The 25,690-nt window shown below is 44.0% G+C and overlaps 1 protein-coding gene across 3 annotated transcripts in view; it reads left to right on the top strand.

Annotated features, from left to right (window-relative positions):
• syt7a (synaptotagmin VIIa) overlaps positions 1-25,105 on the top strand; it is an 88,787-nt gene extending 63,682 nt beyond the window's left edge. For 2 of the 3 annotated variants that reach the window (XM_084364808.1, XM_084364807.1), the window contains 6 exons: positions 6,143-6,245; positions 9,615-9,882; positions 11,492-11,661; positions 12,005-12,119; positions 12,777-12,976; positions 14,708-25,105. In XM_084364808.1, the coding sequence (XP_084220934.1) occupies positions 6,143-6,245; positions 9,615-9,882; positions 11,492-11,661; positions 12,005-12,119; positions 12,777-12,976; positions 14,708-14,812 (961 nt within the window). In that variant the 3' untranslated portion in view covers positions 14,813-25,105. The remainder of the gene's footprint in view (positions 1-6,142; positions 6,246-9,614; positions 9,883-11,491; positions 11,662-12,004; positions 12,120-12,776; positions 12,977-14,707) is intronic. The other variant, XR_014623439.1, reaches the window with a different exon arrangement.
• Positions 25,106-25,690: the final 585 nt, after the last annotated feature.

The following is a 25,690-nucleotide window of genomic DNA, read 5'->3' as shown; positions in this document are numbered from 1 at the left end:
GTTAATGGGAACATATATGTAGGAAACTCCTCAAAAAACAACAAAGAGGCTTTTCATTTACCCTTCAGCAGTGTGTTAACGCTCCACTGTTGCTTGGCTATAGTGGAACGCAAGCTAATCAAACACACTGTTATCCCCACTGGCCATGAGGAGGTGTTATAGTGCGTGATATTCATTATGCTCCTTCATTGACCTTGTGTGTCCGATCGCTGGATGAAAGTGTTCTGTGTAGCCATTTGTTTATAAAGTGAGGCAGGAGCTGACTGACAGTTTGAGCTGGCGGTAGTTATGGAGATTTTCAAAACCAAGGTTACACATTTTCAGGGAGGCGAGGAGGGAGGGAATATTGTTGGATTAAAAAATTGTATGTTGCCTTGATGCCAGGGCCGCGCATGCTGAGATGTTTTCATCGTGGGCATCCATAGGTTGTGGATCTTAGAAAGCTTAATTAGGATGCTAGAGTGGCTTGTTAATGCCTCATTGGCCTTCACTCATACAATTCTGCTGCGATTCAGTGAACCTACGCTGTAGGTTCTCCTCCAGTGTTGCTATAAAGAGAAGCCACAATCCCCGAGAGCTTTGAATCTAGATCTCTCTGTGAGCGGCAGGCGAACGGCCCAATGGCGACAGCGGTTCAGGACAGAGGAGGCGGGACATATTCCTTGTGCCACATTAACATTCAATCCACTTGCCTGTGGTCTTTCAATTATTCATCCATGCATGTTACATCATTTTGTGTAAGCCTAGCGGAGTTATTTCTTGTTTCAGAATACATCTGGCAGTTATTGATAAATATAGATGTGTACGCTGCTGCCTCAGAGACGGGATGCACTCTCCGAGTCTCCGAGTGTCTGTTAATTGCCAAGTGGGCTATATAAGATTGTTTCATAATTTATGAGCTTATTACGTTGCTTAACTTGACATGAAAGGTGAAGACAAATACAGCGTATGGCGGTTATGACCTTTTACCTCAATCAATATAAATGGTTATTAATTTAACGTCGCGACTGCGTGTTTGTGCTCTAACCGCATTAGTCTGACGAGGAGGAGGAGTTTTCATCTTTATGTGTGTTCAAGTTAATGTAAAGTCAGGTCAACCCGAGGTCAGGGGAGTACGGTTGAAAGGGGGAAATTTCAGGCCTTAGATGTTAGAAAAAACTGCTTTTATTAAGCTTCCAGATGATATCATCTGTATGTGTGTTTGTACATAAACATGCAAATTGATTATGTTATGCTCTGCTAGTCTGACACAGTGCTCCTCCTGTGACAGGGGCTTTATGGGCCCGACTAATCAGCAGAGTCCTCAGGGGCTCTGGTTAAGACTGTCCCCGAGGCTCGGCTCCCTGTGGCCACCACGCTCATCCCCGCATCACAGGGGGAATGATGAGATGCATTCGTGCTACGAGAGGGGCAAAGCAGATAGCAGCAAGGCGGAAAAAAAGGAGTCACAAAGAGAGTAGGAGGAGGGGAGCGCATTTATACATCCATCCATCCATATGTCAGCGGAGGATGAGAGAAAACACAGGGTACAAATCCATCTTCCATCCATGAGAGTAGCAGGAGAGGGTACTTATTGTACTCTGCACATCCATGCGTTATGCAGGGCTGAAGGCAGCAGCACTCTAGCCAGCAGCAGGTACATGCTGGCACACATGCTCCTCTCATACATACAGATAGACGAAGGGCGGTTGGGGAGACGAGCTATTTGGAGCATTAACCTGGGACCTCGGTGTCCTGCCTCAGAACAGGTGGCGCATCTGCAGCAGCCTCCACCTCAGAGGCAATCTCCGAATCTAATCGAGCTTCAAAACATTTGGTCGACTCGTGTTTGGAGTTTTAATGGACTTTCAAAATGTTTTGATGATTTCATGTCGTTGAAATTCCCTGGAACGATAGGTTAGTTATTTTAATTGAGCTTGGAGACAAGGATGCTTAATTGCAGAGAGTATTGGGAGGTCATAAAGGGAGGTGGGGCTCAACTGTTATACAGTGGGTAAGGAGGGTAGATACTCATTTTTAGGATTGGATCGTAGTCAAAGGGGCAATAGCCCCCCAGTAAAGTTAAAAGTAGAAGTTAAAAATATCTCAGCTACGGCTCCTAATAGAATTTAAATCATTAAACAGGATAAAGATCCACATTTGGCACCCACCGAATTGTCTTGTGGTTTTCTATTTCCATTTCAGTGAAAGAAGCAGATACACAGAAGGCAGCATTTAGCACCTCCCTTGTTGCCTCTCCCTGAAATGGGATTTCAGTAAATGATGCTATTTTAAACTCATTTCCAGCTCCAACATGCAGGAAGTAATTAGTTAACAGTGAAAGCATCCATATTTATACGTCACAGCAGAATGTTTGGTTAGAGCCTGAGAAGTGAAGCAGCAGGGACGACTGGCTGACTACAGTGTGAACGTACATGTGTTTCATGTGGATGACGAGTTATGTAAGCAGCGCCATGCCTCACTGCTGTGGTTCTGACTGTGTATGATCCTGGGAAGTGTGCTGTGGCCCCTGAAGAATGATAGATCTAGTGGGCGGCTATGAAATTGAGCATAGACATTGAAATACATCACTTCATGGTCTCGGGCGAGCGTGTTTGTTTGAGTGTGACATGTTTGCAGAGGGGTGGGGGTGGTGGGGGGTTAAAAATGGAAAAAAAAAGAAAAAAAAAAAGTGGTGGTGATGGGGCTGGGGCTGGGTTGGGCTTTCTTTCTCGCGTCTCTCTCCAGCCTAGAAGTGGAGTGTCTTTCCCCCCCCTCCCCCCCTCTTCTTCGAGCTGCTGGCCCTCGGTCAGGTAACAAAAACAGGATAGTATCACAGGACGGTGAAACCCAAAGTGGCCCCGCCTGCCTCCATATGTCTGTTCATGTGAATGTGTGTGTCTGCGAGGCTCTCACCCGTACCTGTCATATATCCTAAACCTTATCTTCTTTGTTCTCACTGTGTTTGCCTGTTTGCTGCACCCCTTCCCCTCTGAACACACCCTTGCCCTGTGCCCACTCCCAACAACCTCTTGTCACACACACCCCAAACCCCCCCATATGTATGGTCTGTGTTTCTAGAGCCGTTGCTATGCCAACAGCCCACTTTCTGTGCCTTAGCTGTGGGAGAATCTGATCTGAGTCCACTCTGCCTCCCACTGGATACTGTAGACAACTGCAGGCTCTAAAGCATCAATTTCCACATCAATCCCCCAAAGGGGTCGGACGGAAAAAGCATTGGCACCGAAAATGTAGCAGTTGTAGTTTTATCATCTGCCACAATTAATATCGCCTTTTTTAGAAATTTAATAAACCGAAAACAAATCTTGATTTTCAATTCTTGATATGCTTGCATTATCTGGAGGAAGTGTCTTATTTTTCGGCGACAAATCCGCAGCCCCGGCCGCGTTGTTTAAACAGCCTGGAGGCAGCGCTGGAGAAGAGGACCTCCTCAGGTGCTGTAGTGAAGCAGGGCTGGTAGAAAGGCCATTCCCCCTGGCTGCACTAGCTCTTACCTGGGAATGCAGCGAAACCCCTGAATGAAGCATGAAGGAGAATGAATAATTGAAGACATTCACTCCCCCATCGTTAGTTGGGAGGTGGAGGAGGAGGGAGGTGCCTTACTTTACGTCAAACCCCGAAGAGTTTCTCTCCTTGAGCAGATCGTCAGATCTTCAGGTAGTATTTCTTTGCCCAGCCTTTTTTCTCTCCTCTCAAACTCATTGCCTGCAGTTTAGAGAAAATAAATAAATAAACAGGCCCTTGGAAATGCAATTACCTCCCCTGGCAACTAATACAACTAACACCAATTGATGAATATTCCCTTCCCTTCTTGAAGTGGTTAACATCCCTCCTTCCCCCCCACCCCCCCCCGTCTCGCTCCGGTTCCTTTGCTGGTTGAAGTGATTGTCTGTTTGCTTGTCTTGTTTGCTTGCCTTTTCTGTCTGTCTATTTGTCAGTATATTTTCCCCCTGGTTCTGTCCTTGTCTCCTGCAAAAATGTACACATTATTGCATTCAACATCGATTCTCATCCAAATTTGCAGTCTAGAGCGCCCAACAACAACAACAACAACAACAAAAACAAATACGACCCATGATACATACATTCTCCGAGTGAGAAGCTCGACAGAGAATGCTGGCCAGACAGACAGACTTTCTATGGGCTCCTTGTTTTCTGCCTGTCCGGGGCATTGCCTTCACTCTCTGAGTGACAACTACTTGCATATACTCTATATGCACATGTAGCCAATGCCAGTTTGTGCTTTGGCCCCTGTGTCCCCAGTCCACACTTTTAGAGTGTTGCTTAATGGTTGTAAAATCAGGTTAGATTGACAGTTAACTCTAATTTCTAGTTACGACTTCATTTTTCTACTAACACCCTCTTTTGTGACACTCTAAATGTGCATCTCCTATGTTCTTACTGTTTGTCCCTTTTTTGTGTTTTCAATGATATTATATTTTCGTGTGGTATATCTTCGCCTTATTTCTCTTTCACACTATCTCTCATCTGTCGTTTATTTTAAACTCCCCACGTAAAGAGCGGTGGTTCTCGCTCTCTGTTTCCTGGTGATCAATTGTATTTATTGTCCTTTTCTTTTCATCTTTGTGCTCTTTTCTCTCCCCTCAGCATGTTCGCCCCTTTGTCTCCTGTTAGAGATATTGTGTGTGCATAGCTCTTTATTTTTTTTGTCTCTTATTTTTCGATACTTATCAGACTGACCAAACTAAGCCTCTCTTGTGTTTCCAGGCTTTCCTTCCTTCATCCCCTATCTTTTCTTGCAGCTCTGTTTTTTCTCTCTAATGTGCTGGTGTTTGTAACGATCTCACTCTCTGTTTTGGTTTTTCGGTTTTCGTAACCTCACTGTTCATGCTATTAATACTTGCTATCTCTTCTGATACAGACAAATAATTTTCAGCTTTGCTTTTCTATTTCTTACATTCCTTGTTGAACCTTCTATCTTATCTAAAGTGTTTTATGATTTCTGTCCAGTGCGCGTTTGTGTGCCTGCAACTACAGCATCCTCTCTGCATCTGCTCATTTCTTTTCTCTTTCTCTGTGTGTGTCTGTTCTCGTTTTTTCTTCTCTATCTACTGTTTATTTATTGCCTAACAGTGTTTCAATGTTCAGCCCCTCCATGTGCCTTGACCAGTCATCTATGGAGTGCTGTGTGTCCAATGTGTCACATTACATTGGCCAGGACTTTTGCATTTGGCTCTTTCTTGTTCTATCTTTTATTTAATCTCATATTCTCTATTCTCTTTTCATTTCTTTGATGTGTTTTCTTTATTTTTCTTAATTTTTTTTTTCTTGTTTTCATGATGTATGAACATAGAGGTTTTTCTCCCAGAATGTTTGTCCCACTTTAACATTTTGTTTTCAACAATCCTCATGTGAAGGAACTAAACTTAACATCTATTAACATTTGTACTGAAGTAGCAGCTCTGCCATGGGAGATCTCTGCTCTCTCTTTTATGTTTTTATTAATATTTTGGTGTTGTTGATTAATAACTGAGAGATTTAAACAGTCAAGCCCTTACAAAACTGTTGAACATCTGTCCTGTTAAATGTCTGGTCGTCTTACATGTTGCTATACATGTCTGTCTACTGTATTTATAGTGACGTCACGTTGCTATACATGTCATTATACGTGTGTGTCTCGTTAATGTCTTTAGAGAGAATACGGGTTGATAATGAGAGACAATTAATTGGTTCCTCTCAATTTTAAATTTAGTGGTTCTGTTTTGTGTTCTGTCTGAAAATGTGTCTGGAGGTAACTTTCTTGTTAGAGATATGGATGTTTGCCACACTTGGACATATGTATAGTCATCTCAGATTCCAAGTTTCATCAAACACAACTCACCACATCAAAATGTCCTCAGTTCTAGCGCCCGCTGTTAATCTGTGGAATCTTTGGCAGATATTATTTGGCTTCGCTCATGATAGCTAGAGAAAGCACAATCCACTTTGAAGTGACATCTATCCAAAGCAAACTTGGACTCAATTGGTCGTTTCAGATAGGCGGTGTTTCAAGCGCCAGACAGGTGGAGGTTGGACTCCCTCCCTGTGTGCTCAGACATTCTCTCTTTCTGGAGACGAGTTAGATTCTCAGCTCATGTCCTCGCCGTTTTCCCGCCTGGTCAACCTGTGTTTTTGCTTGCAGGGGCAACAAGCCAGCCAACAGCCCCAAGGGCCAACCCCCTGATGCTGACGGCCACTCCTCCGTCACTGACCTGGCCAACTCTCTCACCGGAGACATGGTGATGGTAAGACCGTGCATCCAACTACACATCCATTCTGCTGTTGTCTTTCCTGATGATGACACCCCTGTCCATCATTTGTTCCACATAAAGACAAAATAAACATTATTTTATTGTCAACATATCCCATTAAAGGTCCAGTGTGTAGTTTAAGTGGCATCTAGTGGCTAAATACCCCTTGTCTTAGCCTCCTCTAGAGTCAGTGATTGTTTTGTCTGTTCTGGCCTAGAAAACAAACATGGTGGATGTAAAAGGCTCAGTACGAAGACATACTTCTGAATATTATATTCCATTTCTGCCCCCAATTCTCCCTAAATCCTTCTCACTGGACCTTTAAAAGCCAACAATTTTACAATTTTTAAAAAAATATTCTAAAACAGCTACATTAAAACGTAAGAGGAAATTGGTTTGGGACTATTTTTGGCTGCAGATTAAATAATATGTGCTTGTTGGTCATTATGGCACCAACAGTGTGCTGTATACTGGGTCGATACACAACAAACTTAAGTTCCCATCTTCATTCTACTGAAGGGACTCATTTATGTGTTTTTATTGGCTTTTGATGCTGTAAGGTACAGAGGAAAAAACATATCAGGCTTTGGTTACACAAACTAATGTAAGTAGGATCAATTCATTGTTAGTTTTGGGATTTTTCATTGATTTTGATGACAGTATGAAAAGTATTTAGTATCCCACCGGCATAACATTTTGGGACTCACAAGAGACAGATTAGGAATAAATTGAAGAAAGTAAAGCGGAAGAGACGAAGATATTATGACTTTCAGTCCCCAGTGTGGGTCGAGTTTCAAGTTGTAAATACTGTCTTTTGAATTCTATCCCATCGGTTTATGAAGCAGACTTTCTCTTTCAAAGTTGTTGTCTCAAAGTGGATATTTTCTCAGTGTTACGAAAGAAAACTGACCTTGATATGACAGCTCCACTTTGGTGTGAAGGAACTTGACTCGCCTGAGTCCTGACCTCGACTCTATCCAACACCTTTGGTGATGAATCAGAATGCCAACTGTGAGCCAGGCTTCATCAGACACAATCAGTGCCAAACATCATTAATGCTCTTGTGTGTGAATGGAAACTAAGCCCTCCAACCAGGATCCAAAATTATTTAAAAACCCTGAAACCAGAAGAATGGAGGATCATACTGATGCCCGTGGTTTTATAACAAATGTTAATAAAGATTAATTTTACAGGACTGCACATTTCACAAGAAGTCGGTGATAACTACATCATTGAAATGTCTTTGAAATTAACCCCATAATTACCACAAGAATGACCTTGAAAATCACCCCAATGTTATTTAATAATAATATTCTGTTAATAAATAATTGGTCACTTTAAGACACTTCCAGGTAACTTCTGCTGATCATACCATTTTAATGTCACAAACTTCTGCAGGTTAGTAAAGTGAAGTATTTTTTTCTTTCTTATACTTCTGTCAGAACTGAACACAGAGATGCACTCAAGTGCATGACTCGGGAGACAGTTCAGTTCGAGGTAAAAAACAAAAAACAACTCTTTACTCAGAAGCAGGGTTTGATACACAAAAATGCAGTCACTCAGGCAAACAATCCCCAAAGGTCTAAGACAAAGGCGAGGTCAAGAAACACCAGAAAGGATCTAATAACCGGGAACACTAGACACGAGAAAATAAGGCTGGTACGCTTGACATGACCTGGCACAGAGAGCTGGGAACACACAGACTGAACACATCAGGGCGGGGCAGACAGTCACAAAGGAGGGAAACACACCAGGGCAGGAAGAAGGGATCTGAAACGAGAGGAGAGATGAGCAACACGAAATAAAACAGGAAGTAAAGCAACTAAAAAGTGAAATAAGAACAGGATGCTGGTTGAGACATTGCAACTCCAGCAGATCAGTCCAACTTCAGAAACATTTCCCTAGGTTATTTTTTTTATAGTTAGCCAAAATAACAACAACTTCATAATCAGGAGTCAAGTGACTAATTTCACAAGGAAAACAATTTATATTTGCAGTCATTTAATTTGGTGGCTTGCTGAGGGGAAGTTAGACAGAAACTGGAAATTAAAATGATCGGCAGAAGTTAAAGTGGCAACAGACAACTTTCCCAGTATTTTCATTCATTTACTTAGACGCTGATACGTAGACGCAGAAAACTCTTCTTTGCCAGTTTAAGCAGAAACCAGCTGGCAGTTTTGTGTTAAAGAAATGACCTTTTTATTAACTGCTTGTTGGAAAATAGCAGAAAATTATCATTAAATAATATTGGGATTATTTCTAATACAATTTTAGGTAATTCTAGTTGTAATTTGGGTGTAATTTCAAATAAATTGTTCAGTGTGCACTTACTACCACTCACTAATCATGAGGTAATTCTTCACCATCAGGTAGGACTCTTACTGCCTAGTCATCCTCTGTGCGCAGGTTGATTTGAAGCTGCACACGGTAATAATGGAGCCATAATAGAAAAACAAGACACACACACACTGACAGTTCCCACAGTGGCAATCAAGCGAGACAAGCCATCCAAGGTGACTCACACTGTTTGATAAATTAGACTTAGAATATTTCACACTTGCTCTGCCTGTCACTTCTAAAACCCATATTGACAGGATCTGACTGAGCGAGTCTTTGTCACTTTGAAATTGAAGCTCTGTCCTGAAGCACTGGAATCAACAGTTTCAGGTAGTGTGGAGTGTTTGCATTCAAACCAGACAGCCAGGCCAGACTCTTTTAAAGTATCAGACTCTTGCCCCAAAGTGGTCTTATGAACTGCTGGTTGTCTCAACCCCCCTTAAAGTCCTCAAACGCTTCATTCCAATCTATGCTATTGTTAGAGCGAGAAAACAATAAAGGGCAGAGACAGAAGGTGGAGCCACGGGGAGAAACAAAGCGACCATAAAGACATGTGCAGACTGCCAACCTTGAGCTGTTCTCTGGTTCCTTCCATGCCCCTCATGCAATGATCTCCCTCCTTCTCTTTCTGTTTCCCTCTCTCTGTCCGCTGCTGTCTATCAGATAGTGGCCTTTTAGTGCACAGCAGTGATAAAGCAGTCGGAGTGGCTGCGAGAAAGAATGGGTGGTCTAAAGCTCCTCTATCTTCAATCTGAGCACCTCCTGCCTCTTAAGAACATTAAAAAGGAAATAAAACTCTCTCAGCCTTCTTAATGTCAGACCAATCTCTGCCTTTGAGCAGCTGCTTGAGTACGCCGTGATAGAAACGCAGCCCTAAAGATCTCCTCCCCTCACAGCTTCTGCTCGTCACGGTCTGTGTGCACGTGCTTGTGCCAGAGAAAGAGTGTGTGCCCTTGGACTGAACTTTTCATGTGAGTGGCTGCTGCATGTGTTTATATTTACTCACCTGCAATTGTGGCCCCACAGCTCTCACCGGGTTCGGAGGACGATGACGGCGAAGGGCCTATCAGCGAGAAGCTGGGCCGGATCCAGTTCAGCATAGGCTACAGCTTCCAGAACACGACCCTCACCGTTAAAGTGCTCAGGGGCCAGGAGCTCCCGGCCAAAGACTTCTCCGGCACCTCCGACCCCTTCGTCAAAATCTACCTGCTCCCCGACAAGAAGCACAAGCTGGAGACCAAGGTCAAGAGGAAGAACCTCAACCCCCACTGGAACGAAACCTTCCTGTTCGAGGGTCTGTGTTTTTTCCACCCAGCAACATATCAAAGAACTGTGACAATTGTTATTGTTGTTACTGCTTTCTCTTTTGTCATACAGTGGCCCAGTAACATAAACAAACTGTCATCAGATTCAGAAATACTAAAATCTCTCATGTAAAGTAACCAAGCAATTTTTGAGGGACCACATTGCTCATTAGAAGACGCTGAAGGAGACGGCAGATTTTCTCAATCAGCTTTGCCCATTTTTGGGGCAGTGGTTTCCATTATTAGTGCTTTGCTTGGCTGAAAATCCTGTTTAAAGTGACAGACATTTTGCTTTCATGTTGAGAGTCAGATGAGAAGCTCAAAAACACTAACATCTGTACGCTAAATTGGAAGCTATAGCCAGGAGCTGCTTCGCCTAGCAACAGCGGGGAACAGCCAGCCGGCTCTGTCCGAAGGCGAAACAAATTGGCCTACCACCTCTAAAGCTCACTAATTAACGTGTTGCATCTTATTTGTTTAATCATTATAAAAACCACAGTATGAAAACATTGGGCCAGGCTAGTCATTTCCTCCCGCTTATAGTCTTAAGGCCTTTACACACAGGGGACGGCGAAATACTCGCCTGCAAATATGTTACATGCGGTAAGTCAGTAGCTCCCATGTTCAGTGAGGTAAAATTATTGTCCTAGTAGTCAAGTGGATTGGAAGAGAGCACAGATGCAATATATGTAGCTGTATGTATGTGCCGAAAGCAAAAGAGGTTATTCATCCCAACACATTGTGTCCTATATTACAGGGTGATGACAAACAAACAATCAACAGATACGCCATGTGTTTTGTACAAGTTAATTTTAAAAGTTGTTTTTTTTGCTGTGTAATATTTGCTCTCTGTGTCCTCATGACGAAAACAACAGTTTGGAATAAAATTGACATGCAAATGGAAAAACAAAACAAAACAAACAAACAAACAAACAAAAAATTTTTGCGTGTCTGTGTCTGGCTATAGCTTCACAGTATATTAAACGGACATCAATCATCTCATCAAACTTTCTGCCGTCTCATCTCAAGTTTGAACCATTCATTATGTGTTCATGGCAATGACAGAGTCCTTTTCCAGTGCACAAAAAGCATCGTGGGAGTTGTGTGAAAATTCACAAACAAGGTGTGAAATTTGAACAAATTTTGCGCATCAATACCTCCAGCAGGTTAATTTTTTTTGTTAAAAGGAGACATACTCTGAAGATCTGCAAACTGCAGATGTTCAGTGAAGCCACGCAGAGAGCAGTGAAGCGTCTCGGCACTAAATGGTCTGAATTAGTTTCATTATGGCCAGTGTGCTTGGATGACAGCGCAATGGTAAAATAGCCAAAATAATGTTCGGCTCAGACCGTTTCCAAAATTAGAACAATAGCCAGTGCTCTTGAAAAATAAATGAGTTAGGTCTTTGTGAGCAGAGTATAATGATCCCTCTCTGTCGTGTGAGAGAATTCTGGCTGGTCCTGCAGTTTTTGAAATGCACTTAGTCCTTTTCCAAACTCGTCCCTGTTAGCAGGGTGCAGATTACTCTGCCCTCTCTGTACTGTCGAGAAAATGTTTTTACACCCTCTGTAACTTTGCTGCTTCTGTCTCTGTTTTTAGGCTTCCCTTACGAGAAAGTGAGAGAACGCACTCTATACCTGCAGGTGTTGGACTACGACCGCTTCAGCAGGAATGACCCCATTGGAGAGGTGTCAATCCCCCTTAACAAGGTGGAACTGGGCCAGATAAAGACCTTCTGGAAGGAGCTCAAGCCCTGCAGTGATGGCAGTGTAAGAGAGGGGGAGATGGCCATCTGGCAGAATGATGACAAATCAGTGCTTTCATTCAGATGTTGTTATTACTGTTTTACTAAAGCAAGTCCGTTGGCATTTGTTGACTGCTTTCAGCATGCGAGCATGATTGACGTGATTTTAGGGTGAGCGGCGGGCTGGGCTAAGCCAGTCAGGTCACTGGACCGTCTGTGTTTGGCACAGGAGGTTAGAGCAGAAAAGGGCAGTGATGTAAAATTACACAACAAGATAGTGAGTAATGTAGAGTTTGATATTCCCTGATGAAACATGATATTACACTGCGTGATTCATACTCCATTGTGTTCGTTTGTGTGTTCCTCAGGGGAGACGAGGAGACCTGCTGGTGTCTCTCTGCTATAATCCCACTGCCAACACCATCACTGTGAACATCATCAAAGCCCGCAATCTCAAAGCCATGGATATCGGGGGCACCTCAGGTAGAGAATCCTCCTTGTTTGTTTAGTCTTTTCTCTGTCTAACCCTTGCTCACCAGTCTGACGCCGTCCTCGCGACATTGGGAGCTCTGTGGATTCACACGCAGCTCCGCCGTCTACGTGTTCAAACATTTACTGACCTGTCCGTGCAGAGGACGGCGGCCGTCTGGCTCCCAAGCTGGGTCGCGCTGTAGATAGCCCTGGCAGCAAGGTGACATTACGTCAAGCCTCTCTCCCTTGGCCTCTCTCTCTCCCTCTTTCTGTATATCTATGAGGATCTTCAGCCTCCCAGCCAGATCTGTGTTAGCTCAGTCTGGTGCTAGCTTTTAAAGTATCAGGTCTCTTTTGTAAAAAGACTGCTTTCCTCCAGTAGTAGAAGCTTTGTCTGTTAGTATAACAGAATATGATAATGCTCCAGAATTGGTAGTACAAATCCCAGGCCCTATTTCCATAAATACTTCCTCATTTGTATATTTCCCAGCTCAGGGGATGAGTTGACCTTGAGCTCAAACTAGGTATCTGCTTCCCTGCTGCCTTCGCTGACTTTAAAAATTAGGAGGGTAATTGCAAACCTGACCCGAAAAATCACCTTGCATGGGCATCTTCATCCTCGCACACATGTAAACCGCTGTGCTTTTGTCTGTGTCCACACATGTGCAGATCCATATGTGAAGGTGTGGCTGATGCACAAGGACAAGCGCGTAGAGAAGAAGAAGACAGTGACGATGAAGCGCTGTCTGAACCCCGTGTTCAACGAGTCCTTCCCCTTCGACGTGCCCGCCCATGTGCTGAGGGAGACCACCATCATCATCACCGTCATGGACAAGGACCGGCTCAGCCGCAACGATGTTATCGGCAAGGTAGCCCCCTCCAAGTCCTTCTTAGATAAATGTGACTGCAATTTAAAATGCGACTTAGTAAAGGCACTTTCAGACAGCAAGGGGGCCCATCTGAGGTTGATCGATTTAACCAGCAAAGTCACAAAAGTCAATGAGAAGAAAACATCCCAGAGTAACATTAGCTCTCAGTTGACATTTCTGAAAGTATGCTTTCTTGCATGTGTGGTGAAGAATTGATGAGAAGATCGATGCCACTCTCATGTCTCATGGCCATGGATGGTAAATTGTTAAGATTTTATTGATACCGCTGCCATCATCGATTCTGATTATCGGTCTGATTCTTTGTTGTTCTTTGATTCCTGATAAATGTTAAGGTTATAAGAAAAAGGAATCAAACCCAAAAAACACAGGCAGAAGACGAAAAAACTAAAAGCAAGCTTTATTAAAATAAAGCTGAGGTCTGTAATCCATAATCCAAAAATGCAACAAAGGAAGGCAACGAAGAGCGGACAAAGGAAAGTTTAAAACAAAACAAAGAGAAACACAAAAACTAAATGAAGCACAAACCAGGATGAAGCTCGGGGGAACACGAGGCAGAAAGCATGAGGCTTAAACACAGGGACACCAGGAACAAAACAGACGAACTGGCAGAGGGAAAGAAACAGACTTTAATACACAGGAACTGACTAACTAATGGATGACAGGTGAGTAAGAAAAAGGGCAGGACAGCAGACAAAACAGGAGGATATAATCTACATAATAAAGCAGGAAAACAAACATGTCAGTACATTTTGTGTGTGGGAACAAAGTAGACGTCCACAGGGTTCTCAGCATCAGCACAACTGTTTTATTATCTCCGAGTCTATTTACAGCATGTATGCGACTCAGGTGTGCAAAAACTCCACTGTTTAACCGCCTCTAGCTGGAGTAACAGTCCGTCTGTCATCATCTACAATGGACGAAATGAGAGGATATTTCAACAGCACTTGTTTTTTTCTTTCAGTCACAGAAAGAATCTGTCAGTCCAGGATATTTACCCTCGGTAGCAGGGTGCTTGGTTGGGAAACAGTGGCACTTGTGTCAAATACATGGCATTGCTGGAATTGAATCCCATGCTGCGTAGAAAGATGTTTCAGTGTCTAGCTGGTGTTTCCATGAAATTCATCTTACAGACATTGCAACAAGCACAGTTGTCATCTTTCTCCATGAAATGAAGCCACGCTTTGGACATGTTCTTCCTCTCTGTCAAGCCTCCTTTATGTTGGTTCCAGCAGTGTAGACGCATGAGTTTGACATCATTGTTTTGCAATGTATTGGAACCGGTTCTTGATTCCCATCCCTCTGTCTGGCAATTGAATACAAGGCTACAGCTGGCAACTGGTTAGCTTAGCTTAGCATAAAGACCGTTAGCAGCCAGCTTGGCTCCATCGAAAGGTAACAAAAAAACACCTACCAGCACCCCTAAAGCTCACTAATTAACACATTAAGTCTAGTTTGTCAAACTGTGCAAAATCCAAATTTTGAAAACGTCAATTTGCAGTTTTACGGAGGTTATGTGCCGGACTATTTCTTGGCCAGGAGCAGTTGCCAGGCAACCAGCAGGGACTCCAGGGAGCTGCTGCTCCCAGCCAAGCAATAGTCTTCGTTGATCAAGGCTTCAACGACCAGCAATCACATATTAGATTTCTGATTACACTTTCAGATTATTTTAAAGTCTACATCACCAACCCTGCTCTCCTTCCCCTCTCTCAGATCTACCTATCGTGGAAGAGTGGACCAGCGGAGGTGAAGCACTGGAAAGACATGCTCGCTCGGCCGCGTACTAACGTCGCCCAGTGGCACGCTCTCAAGGCCTGATCGCATCGCCCAGCTCCCTCCATGGCCCCTTCCCGTCTCCTGTTCCCTTCCCTCCTCCCTCCCCTCCTCCTCCCCACTCCCGTCCTTATGCACAAGACTGACTTGCTGCCAGGCTGCGAAACACGGGTACAATTAGCCATCTGCTCTCTTAAACCTTTAAACTCTTTTTCTCTTTTCTTTGAAAGTCTCTTCTTCTCTCCGACTCCTCTCTCTTCTTCTGCTCCCTCCTCCTCATACAGCCGTGTCTTAATTTCTGTGTCTCCCCGCTTTGCCAATGGTCCCCCTGTTTCTGACTGTCTGTATGTCTGTCTGTCCTTATGCACTTTGCCTGTGGAGGTCTGATGTTCAGTTTCTTTGTCGACCCCTTGGTTCTGAACTGCACTGCAGCCCCTTGACCCATTTAAGGTGCCAGTCCCGTGGGATCACAGAGAATCTTAAGTAACGATCTAATCTCATATAATCCTATTGTATGACTATTCCAGGTACACAATACTATACAGTATGTACTGTATGTACATGTACATATTAATATATTAGGCGTTTAGATTGGCAGAACTACCCCTATACACATGACTAGTATACAGGATGTTACCCATAGACTGTCTGCTGTTTCCCATCTCTCCTCTCTCTTCATTTCTTGTCCTTGTCATCTGTCTCAAGTGTATTATATCCGCTCCCCATTTCAGTCTCTCCCTCTTTTGCTCAGAAGTGGTTTAATGTTCAGCTGAAGTTGTCGAAAGCAATCAATACTCGGCTTGTGATGAAACCAGCTGAACTCGAGATGGAATTGTTGATACTGCTGTCTCTTCTCTCCCTCCTCTTTTTCCTTCTCTCTGCTCTTCTTTATCTCTTTTCCCCTTCTTATTGTTCCCTCTTTTCTCTCCCTCTGGCACAATATTAGTGAACAACTCCACTTTCTGGACCCTCCCCCCCCTGCTCCCCCACTCCTTCGTCGTCTGTGTGCTGTGGGTGCTGTGCTGTAGCTCCAAACAACAAAAATAGAGATTAAAAAAAAAAAAAAAAAAACGTAAATAAACTGAACTTTCCGAAGCTGGGAAAGCGGGAACACGAGAAACTTGTGAAATGGATCGCTCCTGATTTTTTCCAGACAAAAAGCCCTGACGTGGAGAGAGAAAAAAGAAGATGAGAAAACAAAAACAACCAAAATGAATCCCCCGATGATACGATGATGTCATTTTTTCACAGCATCACCTACTGAGGAAACCAATTTAAAATCTTCTTCCAATGCTAAAATGAAAACAGAAGCCAAAAGCAGAGTTTGCGCTGTTTGTGCACATGCGTTTGGTTGCGTGTGCACACTTCTGTGTGTTTATCGATGCTATGAAGTCTTTGTACTGCCCTGTGCTCTTGTGTTGTGCTGATGTGGGTGTGCTGCGTTGATGTGTGCCTGTTGATGTGTGTGTGTGTGTGTGCGTTCACAGGAGCAACATAATTCAGACTCGGCAGAATTCTTCTTCTTCTTCTCTTTTCTCTTTCTCATCTTGCGCTCTTCTTGCTCTTCTTACTGCCATTGTTTCCCCATCCTCCTTTACTGCCCTGCCTTCTGAACGAGGGCACGGGGAAGTTCTATCTGCACTTTTTGAAAAATGTAATAACAATAATAATAATGATGATGATGGTTTTGATGATGATTATAGTACTGGTGAAAATTAAGGGAGGAGAATCTGATAGGGTGAGCAGCAGTCGGGGAGAGGAGACGTCCACGCTGTGATTTCAGGGTTTGGAGACAAGTGGAGGACACAAAGGACGGATGTAGGGCTCTCATCCTCCTCTTTTTGGTCCCTCAATTTACCTGTGTGTTTATGTGTGTGTGTGTGTATTTGTATGTCAGCTATCAGGCTCCTGGCTGCAGGCTGCTGGTGTCTGAAATGTCAGGCGTGGATGAAGAAATCAGACCTGTCCGCTTGTCACGCGGAGGCCGGCCAACACGGCAGTGCTATTTCACAGTGTGTTGATCAACAGCAAGCTCGGACATAGAGTCTGGTTGCTGAACAATGGCCGCGTATCTGGAAGCAGTATCACAGATGTGCATTTGGGCTTCAACGCAGGAAGAAGAAGAAAAATAAGATAACAAGGCTGAGTTTTTGTTGTTGTTCGCAGAGACGGCTGTGTATCGCAGACAGTGGGTGTGATATTAGATGATGGTCTGATCTGCCACTGTGAGATACTGTAGAGGCAGATTAGACATTATCTCTTCCCTGAGTGCTTGAGAGCACCACAGAGTGTACTGGTAGCTGCCCTGCTTGTCAGGCACGTTCAGCTCAGCTCGATATTTCTGTAGCGTAAATAAAACAGTCATAAAGCAGCGACGTGTGTACTGTCAGCCATCGAGAGCTGCTCAGACACACTCAGTGTACTCTCTACTGTAACCGCCTGTCTGTCCCGTGTTTTTACATTCAGAAAATCCTGTGAAGTGTAATCCTGTCAGCCACTCAGGATTTGTTTAACTGGAGCAGCTTCTAAATGAGGACACACCTTTCAGACATCCGGTTAGACTGACTTTGCAAGCAGACGCGATCGTTTGCTTGTTTTTCTGGTTGAAGCTTCGCTGCTTCTGTAGATTCAGCGTTTTAACCGGCCCCATTAAATTCACGCCTCACACACTCTGGGCCCTGCGGTGGCTTTTATTTTCTCTTATCACGCAAAAAGTTGATCATATCTCGTGCATCTGTGCTCGTTTTTGATTTATAATGACGATAACCTGACCACCAAGGGAAAGATTATGTAATTCAACTCTCATCCACATCAGCTTAGTCCTCGTCTAGTGCCTCCATAAGCTGGTCCGGGCAGCACACTGTGGGCTGCGAGTGTGTTCTGGGCAGTGTGTTTCGTGTGAGACTCGGTGCTGGCCGCTGTGATGCACTGATCCAGTCCAGCACCCTTCAGAACAATTGGCCAGCCGAGGAACAGGGCCCACTGTTTTGACAGCCACTGCCTGCAGTGTCACAGCACATTACACTCCCATTAGGTGGTCAGAAAGGAGCAATATCTGCTTCCTTGGACCCGGAGGAGTCACTGTTTGCTGAGGTAATACTACGCTAAGAAAAATACAAAACACAAAGCGCCCTCATCAGTAACCACGAGCATGATGGACAGGGATAAAGGCTCGTCAGTCAGAATGAGGGAAATAATCAGTGGGCGATTGCAGCTGAAGCTGCGAAACCCGAACGTGGTTTGAATATGCAGGTGTGCAGGTGATGAGTCAATACAATACCTCTGCCAGTTCTTTTCACCAAGATTACACGTTGCTCAAGAAGAGATAAATTGCCGTGCTACACGGGTTTACAAAGCTTAGTCATCAGTGACCCTGCAAACTGGGGGATATGGCTTTATTTTTAGTAACACGAGGCGCAGAGTGATGCGGCTGATCCTCGAAGGTAGACCGGAGGCTGGAGGGCTACAGAGTTAGGCTTTTAAAAACTCACAACACTGAGTGCTTGTGAATACAGACTGCTACTTAAATGTAAATCCAACGCATAATTCTATTTTTAAAACTCAGCTGCTTAAAGGTCCAAGTGTGTACAATTTAAGCAAAAACCACAGAAACCAAGAATCATTGTGTTTTCGTTAGCTGAGAATAACACCATGCTGCACTGCCATGTTTCTACAGTAGCTCGGAGCAGACAAAGTAAACACTGGCTCTGGTGCGGGCATTTTCAGATTTTTACCTGCCACCTTAAGGGAAGGTGAGACCAGGGGTGTAGGTGCCACTAAATCCAGCACGGTGGACCTTTTAAATAGGGTGGTCATCAAACAATTAGCCACTGACACAACCGTTGGGCAAAGGCAAAGTTGTTGGTGAGCTAAAAGTAGAAAACATGTTTTTTCCTGTAGTTAATTTTCAAACAGACCCACTACAGTGTATGTAAAAAAAGAATACTCATTTTTTCCCTTCACGCAGCTAATTGATATTTTTATGATAATGTATTTAAGGGGCTCTGGGGAACTTCTGTGTTGTGCTGGAAGTCGTTTGTTTATGTAAGCAGTCCAATACCATTAAACAACTCAGACAAATCCTCCACAGGCTTGTACAGGCAACCAAGCGACGATTTATCTTGATTTACACGACTGAAGTGATTATTTATGCTCAAGGTCTAATAGCAGCAAGAAGAAAAAGCTTGAATGTGATTGTATTTCTGGACTTTGATAAGGTTAACGTTAAGTTATTTACTTTAGCAAACAAGACACAGTGGCAAATAATTCATCAGAGAGCATCCAGAAAGTTGCTCACTCCATAAAATAAGCAGGAGTCCCGGACATTATGTTCTCTCAACGCCAGCAGTCACACAGCAGCACCATTAAAATGGATGGTAAGCTCAGAGCCAAACAGTATAAAGGAGAAAGCAATTTCCAAATCCCAGTTTTATTATACTGCCACCTGTCTCACACTTCTAAAAGTATTGCGTTTTGTTGGCACCGGCACTGTCGGCAGTGACCTTCACCCACCCTGAGCTCATGAATAGAGCATGGCAGTGTTTGCAGATGCTCACAGTCAAGACTTTGGTCGGACTGACTTCACTCGGTGTTCCTGCTCTCCTCGTGCTCAGACTTTCATCAGGGCTTCATTCCCTGGCAAAGCCAACTGGTCGGTGCAGGTGTGGATAATTACTGTTTGATTAAAAAGGGTGACGGCAGACACAGCCGACACTGCCAACAACTTTGCAACTGAACCGAGGCTCTTTAAAAGTGACTTAGAGTTACCTGTTTTATTTTATTAAATCTGGACATTATTAGAACTCTTTATAAATTCTGTTTTAAAGTTTTCTGCACATTTCTTTCGCATTAAGCTCAGTCAATATTCTGTGGCACTCTGTGGATGTCAGTCTGTCGTTTGCTTCTGGTTTAACTTCTGTAAAGACACGTAGCAGTCCCATCATGCAGAACTTTCTATATTTATTTAAGCTGAATTTCAAAATCCCTCGGGATTGATTGCGGTGGATTCAGATCACCTGTGTGCACGGTGTGGAGACTGGCTCCTAGTTAATGAGTGAAAGCAGCTTGGGGCATTCCCCTCCCAGCCAATCAGGGTGAGACGACACCCTTTTGTGAAGGCACCCAGGCCCGTCTGATACTTATTCTGATTCTGTCCCAGACACACTGTAGACCTCATCCAAACAGAAAGTCAGCCAGAAACTCATTGCTAATGTTAGCGAGGACTGCAAACAATGAACTATTTTCACAATCTATTAATCAGTTTGAGCAATTTTTAAAGAGAAAAAGGCAAAATGATCTGTTTCCAGCTCCTTCGGTGTGAATATTTTCTGGTTTCTCTCCTCCTCTATGACAGTAACCTGAATATGTTTGGGCTGCGCACACAACAAAACGTTTGAAGACGCCATCTTGGGTTTTGAGAAACACTTATCGCTATTTTTCACCATTGATGACATTTTGTAGACCCAACAGCTAATCGATAGATCGAGATGAAAATCGACAAATTAATCGACAGCAGCCCAATTGTTAGAATGCTAGCATTCCCAAAATCAGCCCTTTATTCACTCACTAACTCGCTGGTTAGCGATATTTCGGACACATTTTCTCGTGTGAAATCAACACATTTTGTGATCGTTGGTGGAAATCGTGTGCGTGCTGTTGACACTACAGTTTAAACGTACATAATTTGATAATTATAGTGCATCATCTAATAAGTACAGAGTGATTTCAGGCAGACGTAGTAAACATTATGCTTGATAAACATCAGCATGCCAGCACTGTCACTGTGATCATGTTAGCATGCTGAGATTAGCATTTAGCTTGAGCCCTGCTGTGCCTAAGTGGAGCCTCACAGAGCTGCTAGCATGTCTGTAGACTCTTGTTATCAGTCTGTCCAGCCTGGGTTTAGAGCAGGAGGAGCTCCATCTCCTGGATCTCCTCTCAAGATGTTTATTCATGGGTGTGTGTCCCCAAATTCATCATTGTCACCAGCAGCCTTCCCCTCTCTGTTTACCTTCTAAATAACTGAAAGCTTTATTGGCTGAAGGGGTCACACCTGTTTGCCAAGGGATTAGCAAGATATTCTTCTGAGCCTGATGATATTGTTTGTCCTTGTCATACTCCTGTCCCTTTCCTTATCCTGCGACACGCGTTTTCCTTGATGGATATGGCTTTCTTAAGATGAGCGTCAATGACTCACTGTGTTGGAAAGTTGCCTGCTTTTCTGTAGTTTGTGCAATATTAAATTAAGGGTACACTGTGCTTCATGTCTGAGAGAACCTGAGGTGTGTGTCTGTGTGTGTGTGTGTGGATTCAAATCAGGCTGTAATAAGCTCATCCTGGAGAGACTGCAGTTGATGCTATATTCTGCTGAATCATGTTGTGTCAGCTGAGTCAGTCTTTCTTGGTCACCTTTGTCATTTGTCCAGTCAGCCCCCCTGTGTGAGTCTCGCCCTGCGCAGGCCGACCCCTCCTCCCCTCGACTCACCCTTTCAATTGTTTTAAGCATCTGGTGAAGAACCAATGTGACTCCTCCCAATCAGGGTTCAAGTAAGCATTATGTGAATGGTAACAAAAATGAATATGAAAAACAATAACGAGTAATAATAATCTTTTTTCTTTCTGTTCACATTTGACTGTTGGTCAGTGTGTATGTATGTGTGTGCTTGGTGTTCTTGTGTTGGGTTTAATTCTTTACAAAAACGTGATAAGAAAAATCCTTCTGTTTTTGGAAAACTTTATGTAAATATCGTTGGTGAAAAATTAACATTTGTTGTACGCCAAGTTTTCATTTGTCACTTGAAATGATGAAGAAAACAATGATATTCATGAATAACAGTGGTGATGTTGATGATGCTGAAGCTGATTATACCTGCCCTTCTTGAATAAGGGCTTTTGATGTCCGCTGTATTTTTGTTGGAGGTGTCGTGAGGTCGGGGCAAGACAAGGAAAGGGGAAGGAGTGATACCCAACACATCCCGGGCCCTTTGTAGCAACACTGCCACATACTTTTTACCCCCTCCCACACACCTCCAGGAAATACACTGAGCGATGTGTGGCACAAATCGTAGCCTGTGTTATTAACGCCATAGATCATCTTTGTATTTTTATTACAAACATGAAACATAGAGTGCTCCTTGGCTGCAGGAGGGGACTCTTTACCTCCCTGTGGAGTCCGCCCCGGTCGCTTGGCATCGCATCTCGCCCTGTCTGCTTATAGGCTTGGGGATTTACTGTAATGCCATTGTGTTAGACAGGATTGGCCCTGGACTGACACTGATGATGCCTTCCTCATTGAATTTGGAGTCATTATTGCTCTGCTGGAGGCCATACATGGGGATGGGCATGTATGAAGGAGGGAGTGGATTCCAAGTGGAAGGACGAACGCCATCCGCCCGACCCTGTGAGGATAATTAGCATGCTTGTGATTCAGCCTTTTTTTGGGGGGTTCGACTCATGATTAAGCACAACTGACTGCCGTGAACTCGCCACATACTATGCTTTTCTTCTGCCTAGTCAGATATTTGTGAGAACCCTCCAGCAAGAAAACCCCCAGGATTAGCGCAAGAGCCAAACTACAAACGGCCGTATGGCAGACGTAGTGGGAACGAGAGGTTTAATCAGTCAAAAAACAGCGAGGGAGAATAAGATTGATCCTTCCAAATGTCCAAAAATGTGCCCTGTGCCTTCTCGGCAGACATTTATTCAGCGCACTGCTGCATCCAAAAAATAGAGAGAATGCACAGGGCTGTAGTCCAGTTATTTTCTCTGCAGGTGTCTGTACACCCACTTCCCTGTTTTCAATATGCCATAGCCTTATGTATCTGGCTGGGGATGGAGCTTATCAGTTTCGTATTACTTTTTAGGACAGTGTCGGCCACAGACATGATACGGCACAGCAGATACTCCCAGCAGCCGTCTGCAGGAAGAACAGTAGATACAGTCCTGCCTTCGTTTGTAACACCATCCTGTAGAGGGAGTCCCACAGGGACAGGGACACACACACACACACACACACACACACGATCTGCTGTTAATCGATGCACTGAAAATAACTTCGGACTTTTTCCCCTAAATCCAGATCTATCAGTGTATTTTTCTTTCCTCGCTGGTTTGTAAATAGACTTTGTGATTCGGTTAGAGCAGCCTCTAACTTCTGCCATAATGTGGACATTTCTAATCAGGTAGGTAACAAGCAATACACTCAATTGATCGAACGCCATAGACTGAAATCTGAGTCTGACGATGACTCCCTTTTGCTTTGAGGGATGTCGAGGGTAACTCTCCTGTTTGTTCACCTCCTTTCTCGACTTGCCGCGGCCCACCTCTTCAACAAAGAGTGCTCTAACTTAAAACACACAATTGTGATGTGTACAATCTAATTTAATGTATTTATTTATGTATTTTTGCCAACTTTGTATAGTGTATAAATATCTATAAATATATGAAAAATGACAGTACTGTATAGATTTTAGCTGCCTGGTAAGGTTAATAGTATATACTTGGTAGACTAAAAGAAAAAGCGTAGAGCTGTTCAAAAGCCAGTCATTGAGAAAATGCTTTCTGTAAAACCCGGTGCCACTGGCTACTTTTTATAATCTAGGTTTCGTTTCTGGTTTATTTTTTTATTATTGCCAGTGGGATCCAAAGTGCGTGTTGTTCTTCTTTTTCGTCCGTTCGTTTGTTAATTGGTTCGTTTCTTTGTTTTCTGTTGTTTCTTTTCTTTTCTTGACAAGACACAGCGAGGTTCTGGCAGCCAGGAGAGTGCAGTGGAACGCAGACTGGGACCCTGTGCAGTAGTGTGTATGTGTGTGTGTGTATGCGTGTTAGGTGTGTGTCCGTCCATGGTAGTACTAGTGCTCTCTGTGCAGTGCCTCCCTCCTTCCTCCCCCCCCCCCTCTCTCTCTGATGTAGTTTGTCATGTGACGCAGTGTGTGTTGAGGTGCAGGATGACTGTGTTGGCCGAAGCTGGCAGATGCCCTCTCTCTCTCTCTCTCTCTCTCTCTCGTCCACTCTGCTTCTTCATTACGACGCTTCATTTTAATCCTCCACCAAGTATAGATTTCCACTTCCTCCGCCCGATTGTTCATTTACTCTCCCATTCAGCTGGTAATGCATACACCCACCAGAGTCTAATTTCCCAGTAATCCATGCTCTACTCATCTATTTGCGATTCTTTGTCCATTAGCAGCCCTCATCCGTCACCCTCCACGTTGCTGTAGAGCACCTTGTTTTCCCTACAGAGCTCTGTGGACCAGAGAATGATTTAGCACAAAAAAAGAGCAAATCCACGCAACCTTCATATTTTCTTTCCTCTTGTCCATTTTTCTTGTATCTCTGAGGAGAGGGCAGCTGCCAGCTCGGCGCGCAGAAACACAAAGCAGCCATATTCAGATGTCAAGCACAGATCTGTGACTCAAATCTATGTTGTGGCGGCTTCGCTGCCGCTCCGTTTGTAGCAAGAGCAAGAGAACAGCCTTAACGATCGGACCAACTACACACACAGAAAAAAAAACTAGTGGGATATGTGCATTTGTAGTGGACTAATTACCTTCCCTTTCCCACACCAGATTTATTACTCAGTATTCTGATGTGTTGCTTGGTTGCTCTGTACATATCTGTGTAGTACTTCTGTTGATGTCCCTGTATTAGTATAGTAACGGGTTCTTACTGGGCGGCCTCCGCAGACGTCCTCTCCCTCCTGTCTCATCTCATTTCCTCAAAAACTTCAAAACATTCCATCTGAATCTCAAGTGAGCAACATTTTAGAGATGATTAGATTTCACGCGGGCTGAGGGGTAAAAACAGCAGAGGGACTGAACCACAAACATTACCGCTGGAGCCATGATAATAACCAAGACGTCGTGTCTGTGCTCACGTCCCTCTGAGAGCTGGCGGCAGACTCAGCTTTAAGACCAGAACACACACGCCTCTCTGCTCCTCCAAACACACACCCCCGCGCCGACCTCACCCGGCTCCGACAGGTCAGCGGGTCACCGACTGGTTTGAGGAGCCTCCGACCTCCAGGGAGGTGAAAGGGGTGAGGTAGGTGAGGAGGTGGGAAGAGCCCTGGGAGGCGGCAGAGAGGCCTGTCCCTGTGGTCACATCCTGGGTCAGGAGGGAAGGGAGCGAGGGCGTCTCGAGGTCAAACCCAGTAGCACTTTGGTTTTGCGTTCCATGTTTTTTTTAGCCTCTCCTGTTTTTTGGCCGAGCGGACTGTGATCTTACTGGTTGATTTTCTTGTTCTCCTCCACCCATCAGTGTTACAGAGTGTGTTGGGTGGATGGAGCCATGGAGCTGAGCTCTGATTTTGTTCCATATTAAAGAATCATTTTTACTACACCTGCAGATTCACTAGTCTTTCTTTCTGTGTTGCTTATTTAAGGTTTGAAAAGTGAGTGCGTTGACACTAGAGATACACTTCATGGCAAAAAGTATGTGGACACCCAAACATTGCACCTACTTTATGTGTGATTATCATATGTGAACATTTGGGACATAAGGCTTCATTCAGACCAAATCAGGTGTTGTGGCCATTTCTCACGTTCATTTCGATAGTGTGTAGTGTGTTCAGGCCGGGGGGAAAAAAGGATTGTGAAACATCAATTTTGTTCAAGCCTTTTACACTAAATGTGTAAAATGACCCTATAACTATAGCCTTCTAATATAATGCTTATGATGGAGTTTTCATGGTTTCCTGGTTGAGATGACATGTTGGTGTGTCAGGGTGACACAGATACTCTCGTATAGGCCAAAAAGAAAAAACATGCACAAACATTCAGAGGTCAGCCAAATTGTTTCTATTATGTTGCTTGGCGCCTCAAACTACATGGTGCTGCCAGGAGACTGCAGGGAGGAGAAGTACTCTGCAAACTTGTGGATGGAGAAAGCCTCTCTGGAAGAGCTTGGAGCCGGAAATCGGGCAGT

Source organism: Pagrus pagrus (genome assembly GCF_965226575.1).
Source record: "Pagrus pagrus genome assembly, chromosome: 10".
NCBI lineage: Eukaryota > Metazoa > Chordata > Actinopteri > Spariformes > Sparidae > Pagrus > Pagrus pagrus.
This window is presented reverse-complemented; position numbering and strand designations above follow the sequence as displayed.